The sequence below is a fragment of the Cibotium barometz genome, chromosome 40 (assembly GCF_041138505.1).
Source record: "Cibotium barometz isolate CiBa-2024 chromosome 40, ASM4113850v1, whole genome shotgun sequence".
In the NCBI taxonomy this organism is placed as follows: Eukaryota; Viridiplantae; Streptophyta; class Polypodiopsida; order Cyatheales; family Cibotiaceae; genus Cibotium; species Cibotium barometz.
In genome coordinates, this window is record NC_141085.1 from 6584447 (window position 1) to 6597107 (window position 12661).

The 12661-nt window shown below is 42.6% G+C and overlaps 1 protein-coding gene across 4 annotated transcripts in view; it reads right to left on the bottom strand.

The window, feature by feature from the left end:
* Positions 1-4025: 4025 nt before the first annotated feature.
* LOC147615143 (Peptidyl-tRNA hydrolase II (PTH2) family protein) overlaps positions 4026-12661 on the bottom strand; it is a 42865-nt gene continuing 34229 nt past the window's right edge. The window contains exons 6-8 of one of the 4 annotated variants that reach the window (XM_086779136.1): positions 5488-5514; positions 4607-4635; positions 4026-4506 (exon numbers count right to left, since the gene is read on the bottom strand). In XM_086779136.1, the coding sequence (XP_086635262.1) occupies positions 4351-4506; positions 4607-4635; positions 5488-5514 (212 nt within the window). In that variant the 3' untranslated portion in view covers positions 4026-4350. The other 3 variants (XM_086779139.1, XM_086779137.1, XM_086779138.1) reach the window with 3 other exon arrangements.

Consider the following 12661-nt stretch of genomic DNA (forward strand, 5'->3'; position numbering starts at 1 on the left):
AAGGCACCAAATCCATTTGGCCATGATTGATAAGCCTCCCATCATTCGCGACTTACAAATGTCCCTACTAGACAAGGTGTCCTCAATTTTTTCATCCTCATGGAAACCCCAACCTCAATTAGACCCGTCGTATCGGCCAGCCTCAATACACATCAATCATCAATTTCCTATCTCAAATCATGTGTAAGAGTCCAAGAAAGCAATTTAAAAAATGTTAGAGAAAGCAATGTGTTGGAGTTTTCACCAAAAGAAGCTTCTACACGAGTCCACCTTTTTCCCAATGCCATGCATGCCACCTGGGATCTATGGGCGCTCGATGTATTAGGCACATAGGCACTATTCTTTCATGAATCTGCATTGAGCCTCATCACACGGACAATCGTTCAGGTGGGGGAACCATAGCCAGGGTGTAAGCCTAGTCCATGGTACAACCCATCGCCTGGACCTTCCCCAAATCAATAGGAACCTTCCATGGCCTCATCTTCGACCACCCCACCTCTTTCCTAAGTTCTCAGAAACCACCGAATCCCTTGAGCCACAAAGATCTCCAAGTTTCTTGCAACTATGAGTACAACCCTACGCAAATCCACCACCAAGAAAAGGGATATCAAGTAAATGTCGAAGGAAGCAACATAAAGAGTCGAAAAAATAGTTGTGTTGGAGAAGTTTTTGTTTGATGACGTGCACCCACATAGACACATCTTCCACCTATAGCCCACACACATCACTTGCATATTTCACGATGGGCTTCACAATGTTCTTCACTTCTCACATCTCATGGCACTCTCAAACACATGCACCTTCAACTAACCTCGTCAACGCTAACCGTTCAGGTATATCTTTGGATGGAGGAACCATGGCGAGTGCAAGCTTTGCCCATGGTACAACCCATTGCCTAGAGAACCATTGACCTTGTAGATACCTCCAACGAGCTTCTATGCCTATATCCTATGCTTGGACTCCAATTTAACACCAACAAAACCTCGTCCTAGTTGATGTATTTGTCAAGCAAAGTCTAAATCTCTCAACATCATGCTATGGGATTTAGGCATAATACTCTGTTGTGCCAAGACGTTTCGGACCTCCATCTACTCATGCTTATGATTCCATGGGATCCTCGTACTCATTTTGCCAAACATTGGGTGTGGACTACTTCTACCAACTACCTCATGTTGAAGAGTCAACACCACTTCCACAACTAACAGAGGCCTGGCATGAAGAACCTCTATATCACCTATCACCTTCCATGCTGCCTCGACAAGTTGCCTACCATTGTAGCTACCCCAAGTTGCCCATCGCCTTGTCCTATCATTTGGCTGCGGAGATCGATCCCGAACTAACTACTTAACCTCGACTGCCGCCATAACCATCTCCATGCTGTGGATCATCCACAGCATCCACTTCTCTATAGTAGCAACTTCACCATCGACATAGGTGACTCAAGGACGTGTCGCTATTAGGAAGAGGGGTATGTTATCACTATAGTAGCAACTTCACCATCGACATAGGTGACTCAAGGACGTGTCGCTATTAGGAAGAGGGGACGTGTCACTATTAGGAAGAGGGGTATGTTATCACTCCAGTGGTTTAAACATGGCTTTGCCCACTTGACCTATTGCTATCTTACTCCTATAAACGGATACTTATCTTTTGTAAGATGGCACTTGCACATATAAAGTGGCCTTACCATGCACTTCATATCAAATAGAGAAAGTCTATAGACTTAGTGCACATAGTTACTTAAGAGTAGTAATAGAGGCCAAACCATGTTTAAGTTTGGCCAACCTAGTGTGAAAACTAGTCACTTGTATAGAAGTCATCATTAACAATAAGCAATACAAAATCATTTCCTTGCAATAGTTTTCTTGTGAGCTCTTCTCCTTCACTCTTCTTGCTTCCTTGCATGCTATTGTGATGGCATTGCTCATTGAGATGTCTTGCATATCAAGGCCCTTAGTAATGCACCTTAAAGAAACATGACTTACAATTTGTTTATATATGGGACATGATGAGAAAGAGTGAAATGCTTAAAGTAACTAAATGACTTGACTTTTCAACATGGTGGTGTAATTTATCATGATGTAACAATTTTTTAGATTTATACTTTAACTCAATATGAAAGTGGCCAAGATGAGGCTTCTTCAAGAGGGTACAGATTACGAAAGGTTCACTAAAAGATGAAAGAGATTAGTAGACAAAGCCAAGTAATATACAAGGCAATACGATGTGAGATGGTGGGCCAAGTTCTTCAATGACAAATAAGAAAATGGTTAACAGAATGCATGTAAATGATTGAAATCTTCTAGACCCTTTTTTGTGGCTAATTATGAGTGACATGTCACAACAATCATTCCAAAAGATATCATTCACACCAATCCAAGAGAAGGTACTATTATTGCTACCTTGGTAGAGATTGGGGACCTTGGACATCCCTTTTGGATTAGCACAATGATAAGGATAATAAAAGAAGAAAATGGAAATATAATATAATTGATCATCATAATTCATTGGTAAAGAACAAATCATCACAATGTGAACAGAACTTAAAAATGAGGAGTCTCACTCAAGCAAGGTACAAAAGGAAAAAGAACAAACACAATACCCTACACTTTCTAGAAAAACACAACTTAAAAACAAGGGGTCTCACTCACAGAAGAGGCAAAAGGAAATATTCCTAGCATAAGCACCCTAACACTTCATGAGGTATATATACTTGTTTATGTTTTCATTCTTACAATCAAAGTGTGAACCATGCTACACACACATCGCTCATCAAATTCTAGTATTCACCTTGATCAAGACAATCTTGTCAAAGATAACAATGGAATATTCTTCAACCACATCATCTAGTAATGTAACTGACAATGTAGAGGAGTGATGGAGTAGATAGTGAAAAAGACTAGTTAGACTTGATGGTGATAATGTAATTTTTATCCATTTGTATAGACCTTTTTCTTCTTATTTTTTTGTTTTTGTAAAGTGGAATCCATTCATTAACAAATATCCATTGTTATCCTCATGTATTGAGTTAAACATGAGTAGACATACAAGCGTGAATCAAGTTTAAACTTAATCACACTATTTGGAACACTTGATGATCAAGTCTATAATTGAAACATAGGCAAAATAAAAATAAAAAAATACATTGCTAAATCCATAAAATAACCTTTCATGTTTTGACCGTATAGAACATGTACACAAGCAATAAGGCTCATGCGCTCCCCTTCAAAACACCCATTAATTACCACAACTTTCAACACGCTAATGTAATAATGCATTCCAACTGGATGCTCGACGCAACATAAATTTCGTGGAATATTTTGGTGGTGTAACCATACAATAATTTTTATTAGGTATACAACTGTGAAGCTTCGGAGGAAGGAGGCGCGCACTCGAGGTGCCAATCAACGGAACCCCCCCCCCCCCCCCCCCCCCCCCCCCCCCCCACCAGCCGCCCAGGTCCTCGACGGCGGCCGCGCACTACAACAGCAGACCGTGTGTGTTCTCATATATAAGATGCATGCATTGAGGGAAGTCTTTAGTAGCAGTTGCGGTGTAGCTACCATATTAACCCCTGACAGTTTGTTCTTCAGGTACCATGGCCTTTTAAGGGAAGGGATTCGAATGGTGGGACAGGCAAATGACCTGCTTGCAGAGAGCCTAGTATATGTAGACGTCTTTCCCCCGTCTTATATATATGGAGGTTCGGGTCAATGCTGTTTTGCTGCAGATGGAAGCAGAAGACTTACGCTTTTTACCTTTCAAGACAAGATTTCCCAATATTCCTTTCGTGAGTGAAGGAGTTAGCTCAGTTGCTCAACAGCAGAGAAAAGCCTTACGTCCACCATTGTGGCGTGTTTAAAAGGCATGATGAGCTCATGCTATTATAGCGCACTGCCTCTTCTACTAGAAAGTGACCAAAAACATGTCACAAGTTTCCAAGCCATATGTGAAATGCGGGCCCATGGTGTTTTCAAGTAAAGCAAGATTTTGATTCCTAAAACTGTTAGAAGTGGAGATATGCATTTGCTTGTTCGTTTTTATATTTTTGAAGTGAACCAAAAAAGTTGGCATCACTATTTTAAAACTCCGAACTTTATAGGATATGGCATATCAACTTACCCATTCTACTGAAACAAAATTGTGCTTGTACTCCATATGATCTATTTAAAATAAGATCATGTAAATTCTGTAGAGACCAAGCCCCTTTAGGGATGACCTCCAGCCCAGCCCAGCCCAGCCCAGCCAGACAAATGCTTCAGTTCAAAACACACAACTTGCCACATTGTAAGAAAAGATGCTATAGAATCAAGGAGACACTTGTCCGCCAAAAAGCAACGGATCTCTGGTTTATCTCAGCAATATCAGAAAGCTCCCTGGTTTTCTCAGCTCTGCAAAAAGCTCATATATCAGGCAGACTAACCAAGAGTTATTTAGATCATCCAATCTCATCATGGGATCCACAGAAGTCCTAGTCTCCTGTTCTGAAATGTACAATAACTTCACCTGAAAATTACAAGAACACAAGCATCATCTTCACAAAAGCTTCAGGCTGCCAGTAATTTCATCAACAATATCTGCTGGTCCTGCCAAAATGATTCTATACCTGGATTAGCTCAAGAAAGATGCCCTTCCCTACAAAATAATGAATCAATCAATCAAACAATTATCATCAATTTCCCATTAAAACAATGCCTTGACAGAACAAGGGGCCATGAGTACACTGGATGTCAAATACACAAAAAAACAGAAGAGAACATCTGCCAAAAGCAAACAGGGCCCACATACCTTGTATATACAATGGGCAGAGAGAGAGAGAAAGAGAGAGAGAGACAGAGACAGAGACAGAGACAGAGAGAGAGAGAGAGAGAGAGAGAGAGAGAGAGAGAGAGAGAGAGAGATGAAATGATATATTAACGTCTCTAAGAGGCCATAATGGCCTATGAGACCAAAACTGAGCGTACATCTGAAGTTGAGCTCGTCCATCTTGTTGTCCTACCTTGGCCCCTTAGATGGTCATTGACAACTTAGAAGTACTAACAATAATCGTATAACCTCAGCACTGTTTGTTTAGCTCCATAAAATGTCATTTGTTACCATCCTTACATCAAGTTTCTTACCTCTCCCATCCATCTTTAGGCATTTTATTAACATCTTAACTTGCTTTAATAATACCATTGTAAAATTTCCCAAGGAGATTAAAAAAAAAACTATCAAAGCATGCAAAACAGCAAACCTCGAATCACACTAGCCACTTCCCATTTGCATGCACAGATAACAAAAAGTGAATCCACTAGGAAAAAAAGCATAAAAGCAAAAAGGAAGCAAAATAAATGGTTAAAAAGTTCAAATTGCAATGCATCCCTTTACTGCTATGCTAATCTCTTATATGTAAACAAATGATGAGTAACAACTTTGAACAACGTGCAGGCAAACATCCTTTTTATGGCATCTGCAGCATCACTATGGAGACACAATACAACTTACCAAGCAAGCTCATGACTGTCCTTGAGTCTGCAAAATAAAGACTCACACATCAGATTTCACCCCAGAAGTTATGGGCTACAAAATAATTCTCTCTCTCTCTCTCTCTCTCTCTCTCTCTCTCTCTCTCTCTCTCTCTCCTGTCCCCCCCCAGGATCATCTGCTGATTACATGTAGATTCCATGGATCGGTACATCCATGGTACCGTTGTATCAATTTTGGTCTCATAGACCCTTGGGATCTTTGGTGGACATTCATCTCTCTCTCTCTCTCTCTCTCTCTCTCTCTCTCTCACACACACACACACACACACACTGATTTCTTCATGGCACAAGCATCCACATCAGCAACCCAACAAGCTGGCACCGCCGCATTGGCATCAGCTCATACCAGCCATACACGGGAGGGGCAATATTCCATCCCATAGGAGTCGCGAGTGAGCTGACCTGCTGCATCTGACGTGCCAAGCACTCTCGACCCAAAGCACTCAGGATCTCCACTACACAAAGACAAATCCATGAGATTCTCTAATGACATGACATGCCCTCACCATAACCACATCTGCCATAAAGAGGTTTACATAGTCATGTTTCAATTTTCAGTTCTCATGTTCTTTTTTTAGTTTTTCCATGGACACTGTGTACCCATGGTTTCTTTGTATAGGCCCTTCGGGTCTTTTGTAGACGTTAATCTCTCTCTCTCACAAGCAGTACTTACCCATGCTCTGACCACACAAAGCATATGGGACACACTCAACAGATTTTGTCCCCGTGATCAATCCCAGGAGATCTTGGTTACTCGTACCCGTGGAGTCATCAGAGATCAGGCAGCCTCCCTCCAGAGAGCTGGGTGCCCTCACTCTCAGAGATTTTGACCTTCCACCCGACAGCTCTAGATTCCAAACATCCTATCATACCTTGAGGAGGCACCGCCAGGGGACATGGCCATCTTGTCACTCTACTCCACCATGGACATTTGAGTTCTTTATGTCTATTATTAAATTGTACACACAGAGACCTACATAGTACATAGGCCCTATCTTTTTCTTTTTGTGTTTTGGCATCCACTCCAAACATGGACCATATGTACCATCCTTTTGGTCACATAGGCCCTATCTTTTTCTTTTTGTGTTTTGGCATCCACTCTAAACATGGACCATATGTAACATCCTTTTGGTCTCATAGACCCTTCCGGCCTTTAGTGGACATAAATAAAATCTTTCTGACTTTCTTTCTTTTCTCCTTGGCTGCGCCGGGCATTACCATTAATTGATGATGGCTAGTTTACCTCATACAAAAGTTCATATGCTAATACCACATGTATATACACTAGTAATAGTTGCTTTTCTTTTTCTTTCAGTTACTTTTTTCAAGGCTCAGTATACCCATGGTATTACTCATGGTTTCATAGACCCTTCTTTTGTAGACGTTAATATTCCTCTCTCTCTCTCTCTCTCTCTCTCTCTCTCTTTTGGAGCTGCACCAACAGAGACCACCTATGTAGACAGCCATAACTCATCTCCCCTGACACTTCACAGCCACCCATCACCATTTTTTCTTTCATTCATGGAGGAACTTGGAGACAATCACACAGAACCTCAGATTCAGATGAACTCACCGGATAGGTGTAACAGTGCAGGAGGGAGCTGGTCCATAGTGAAGATGTGGAGAATCCATAACCAAACTTGTTGAGCCTTTGGGCAATCCCACGGACGACGACGCTCGGACTCTTGGGGATGACCACACCTCGAGTCAACCGTTGGCGTGATCTTTCGCGACCGAAAACTATCCCACATTCTCTTCCAAAAATCTCAGAGAAACTAAGGAGCAAGGCCTTGAGATTGCCAATCTCCTGCTGCTGCTGGTGCCGTGCCCTCAACCTCTCGCATTTGTAACTTGGTTGAACACAATGCTAGTCAATACACTTAAATACACCAAGATTTAATGGACAACATCCTCAATACAAGAAATAATTTACTGAATTGACAAGAGACGCACAATGAGCCGGAACGGCCGGCCCCTCCCTCAAACAAAGTATATCGACCTTGGGAGAATCAAGTACATAGTGTCATGGGTATTTCTGACCAGATTTCCATACCAATGCATATGAATACAATATTGCAAAGAATGTGGTTGTCGGTGTAGACTTGTAACTCAACCTATCCCCTCAAGTGCCCATGTTCCCTACCATCTACTCTCTATTGTTCCACCAACACATGGTAGCAACAATATGCAAGAGAGCACGTGGACAAGAGAACACTACACAAGGTATGAGATCTTGAAGTTGGGTTCCTCCCTCTTGCTACTTGCTTTCATTTTTAAGCATAAAAGCTTACCAATTACAAGTAGAGTCGATGACAGCGGAAGTCTTCGCGATGGAAGTGCTTGGAGTGTTGAGAGTTTCGATTTGTCGCAATCCTTCGCGACAAAAGTCTTCAAGAGGATGAAGGGAACCCTGGGAAAGCTTCCCCTATGGTTCAACTTGAGAAAAGAAGGCTGAAATTAGCCTTTTCAAGAAAAAACCCAGACACAACACCAAAAATAGGAGTTGTTTTGCTGAATTTCAGTCATTGGGAGTGTGTCGGAGAGTGTACAACACTTGGAAACACTCTTGGAAGCTTGGAAAACACACTAGCAAGCTTGGATATGGAGTACGGAAAGAGAAAGTGCAAAAAATACAACCAAAGAGGCCTACTTCTAGAGAAAGAGGGAAGAGTGAGATGGTGAGGTGTCCACTCTAGGTGTCACGTAGGTGTTTTGTGGTGCAAGCTAGAATAGACACATGGCTGATTGCTCCCTTTGTACCAAGGGGATAAGGTCTGGGCGGTGGGCATTGGGTTTTGTCCACCTCCGGACATCAATGTGTGCGAACACAGGGCTGGTCATAAATTATAAGTGAGTTTTGGTCACCCAAAACTTAATGAAGTGTGTACACACTCACTTATAAATTAGTGCTAATTCCTAAGGCTAGGTTTATGACCAATACTTACCACTTGTCACATGCCACATAACCATGTCAGCAGACAGTTTCACACGCACGGTTCACGGACGGGCATCTCCTTACCCCGAACTACACATTGGTCAAGCAAGCATGAAAACAACATGCAATTTCAATTGCAAGCAAGCACATAAAGATGCTATGCTATGCAATGCAGCATTGGTATGGACAATCACCGTTCATGAGACTATACCAAAATAGACGTGCTGTAGGCAAGTACACCAGGTACCGGACCCAATGGAACACCAATCCACCAGGCATTTCTGGGCATGTACATAAAGGCACAAGTCCCAACGGAAAGCCAATTTCACAGTATCACATGAGTGGCATCAGTCCCCGGCATATACAACTACCATGGACGCCAATCCAATGTATATACATGATGAGAAAGCACGGGTGGACCAATTGGATGGCCAAATGGTGACAACATTTGGATCCTCCCATTGTTGGCAACCCACAGAAAGTTGTGGATCAAACGGCTAAACTTAACCAATGCAAGCCTAGGGGAAGGCCTAGTAGGAGGTGCTATACCACATGGTGGCGAGAAGAACTTGGTTTGCCGCCATGCATAGTTGTTGAAACTTGGCGTACAATCGTACAATACGGCACCGTATAATATCGTGGGTGGGAATTTTCCGTACCGTATGAAATTTTGGAATATGACAAGGTAAAGTACGGGTGTTTTTTAAAAAACCACTTAAAAAAATTATAGATCATCAATTTGAAAGAATAGAGAGGTCACAGATTGTTACAAGCCAAAATTCCAGTAAAAACAAGTTACAAACAAAAGTTCAAGGCATAGTACTCAGGGTGAGTATATCGTAAGATCGGTGCAATGCTGCGTACTAGGCGCAAGCACAAAAAATTGAGTATAAAAAGATGGATAAGAGAGCAAAGGCTAGAATCTAAATCCTAGGACCTAAATGGAGAAGACATCAGTATCGGAGCTCTCACTGAGATTATCTATAGGGCACATGAGGACACCTTCGAGCCCTTGCCGGAGTAGCCATCACTAAGGAGGTTGCCTTGCAAGTGCCAAGGCCCAAGAGAGGAGAGCTTGAGAGCAATGAGAGCTTGAAATTGAGCGCTTGAAATTTGTGATGGAGAGAAGGTTGGAGGAGAGCTTTTAATGAGAGCTTGAGCTTGAGCTTGAGTGCGAGCACTTGGGACTCTTGGGGATGACCACACCTCGAGTAGACTTCTGGCGTGATCTTTCGCGACCAAAAACTATCCCACATTCTCTTCCAAAAATCTCAAAGAAATTGAGGAGGGAGACCTTGAGATTGCCAATGTCTTGCTGCTGCTGGTGTCCTGCCCTGAACCTCTGGCATCTATAACTTAGTTGAACACAATGCTAATCAATACACTTCAATACACCCAGATTTAATGGACAACATGCTCAATATAAGAAGTAATTTGCTGAATTGAAAAGAGACGCACAATGAGCCGGAACGGCTGGCCTCTCCCTCAAATAAAGTATATTGATCTTGGGAGAATCAAGTACATAGATATGAATACAGTATTGCAAGCAATGTGGTTGTCGGTGTAGACTTGTAACTCACACTACCCTCTCAAGTGCCCATGTTCCCTACCATCTGCTCTCTATTGTTCCACCAACAAATGGTAGAAACAATCTGCAAGAGAGAACGCAGGACAAGAGAACAATACACAAGGTATAAGATCTAGGAGTCTGGTTCCTCCCTCTTGCTACTTGCTTCCATTTTTAAGCATAAAAGCTTACTAATTGCAAGTAGAGTCAATGACAGCGGAAGTCTTCGTCATGGAAGCGCTTGGAGTGTTGAGATCTTCGATTTGTCGCAATCCTTAATGACAAAAGTCTTCAAGAGGATGAAGGGAATCCTGGGAAAGCTTCCCCTATGGTTCAACTTGAGAAAAGAAGGCTGAAATTAGGGCTTTCAGCAAAAAGCTCAAAAATTACAGCAAAAATAAGAGCTGTTTTACTGACTTTCAGTCATTGGGAGTGTGTACGAGAGTGTGCAGCACTTGGAAACACTCTTGGAAGCTTGGAAAACACCCTAGCAAGCTTGGATATGGAGTACGGCAAGAGAAAGTGCAAAAAATACAGCCAAAGAGGCCTACTTCTAGAGAGAGAGGGAAGAGTGAGATAGTGAGTTGTCCACTCTAGGTGTCACGTAGGTGTTTTTAGTGCAAGCTAGAATAGACACATGGCTGATTGCTCCCTTTATACAAAGGGGATAAGGTCTGCGCGAGAGACATTGGGATTTGTCCACCTCCGGACATCAATGTGTGCGAACACAGGGCTGGTCATAATTTATAAGTGAGTTTTGGTCGCCCAAAACTTAATGAAGTGTGTACACACTCACTTATAAATTAGTGCTAATTCCTAAGGCTAGGTTTAGGGCCAATACTTACCATGTGTCACATGCCACATAACCATGTCAATAGACAGTTTCACACGCACGGTTCACAGACGGGCGTCCCCTTACCCCGAACTACACATTGGTCAAGCAAGCATGAAAACAACATGCAATTTCAATTGCAAGCAAGCACATAAAGATGCTATGCAGTGTAGCATTGGTATGGACAATCCCCGTTCATGAGACTATACCAAAATAGACGTGCTGTAGGCAAGTACACCAGGTACCGGACCCAATGGAACACCAATCCACCAGGCATTTCTGGGCATGTACACAAAGGCACAAGTCCCAATGAAAAGCCAATTTCATAGTATCACATGAGTGGCATCAATTCCCGGCATATACAACTACCCTGGACTCCAATCCAATGTACATACATGATGAGAAAGCACGGGTGGACCAATTGGGTGGCCAAATGGTAACAACATTTAGATCCTACAGCCTAGCCATGCAGTATAAGCAAAAAAGGGGGTACCAAAAGTCTCCTTCATGTCATCCGGATCATGCCTTGTCCATTCTCCCACGTTCCACTATAGGCGCGTGTGAGGACGGCCCTCCCAAATCCACAAACGTGTGAGGACGGCCCTCCCAAATCCACAAACGCCAGACTCTCTCTATGGCCACCTTGGTGGATGGAGGGTCTATGTGCCGAAACACGTCTATGTGCCATGGATCCAGTCGGGGAGGAAGGGTTGGAGTCATCAGCTGATGGCTTTGGCTAGAATTCTATAGGGATTAAAAATCTGTGGGATCAAATGGCTATTATGGGGATTACAAAGACCAGTGAGGAATAGCCCGGAGAGGCATCTGAATTCTTCCACAAAAGTACGATGGCTTGGTTACAACACAACACTCAAGTTAGAGTGCCACCTCTATCATTTGAAGAATTTCGTGCTATGTTGCTTGAGGAGATACGGCTCAAGACCCACGATGGCGGCGATGCTACATTTTCGGCCAATGCTAAAGACAAAGATGCAACAACTTCTGGTGACAAGAAGAAGAAGCCAAAGAAGAAGAAGTTTCAAGAGAGCTCCTATTACTGTGAGAAGAAGGGTCACGCTATCAAAGACTGCAGAAAGAAGCACGCTGGCGAGAAGAAGAACAACTTGAACAATGCTACGCCTATCACGAAATCACTAGCATCCATCTCAACCACAAATAGTCTGCTAGGATTCGGTAAGGCCAATTCCTTCACCTTAAGCTTGAGAGCTCGAAAAGCCTCACCAAGCTTCTCGTTCCAAGAGGTCGGGCTATTGGACTTACGTCCTCTTCCCTTAAGAAGGTCCATGAAAGGTATGGTTAACTGCGAATAACCTCTCACCGACTTCTTAACAAATACAGAGAATCCCAAAAACGTTCGAAGTTGCCTTATAGTCTGACGAACCGGCCAATCCAAAACCTTCTGTCTCCGCTGAAGATCTATATCCATCTCATCTCGAGAAATGCGATGTCCTAGATATATAAGATCTCTTTTGAAGAACTCACATTTTGTATACTTGGTACAACTTCTATCGTCTCAAAATCCTAAAGAGGATCTGGAGATGTTCTACGTGCTCCTCCAGAGTATGAATGCATATCAAGATATCATCTAGAAACACGACCACGAATTTCCCTAAATAATCTTTTTAAAGAGATCATTCATCATCTAGCTGGAAAGTAACATTCATCATCTAGCTGGAAAGTAACAAGAGCTTTCGTGAGCCCAAGAGGTAACACGAGAAACTCGTAATGGCCATACCACATTCGGAATCTCATTTAAAGACATCTTTCTTAGCTATCCG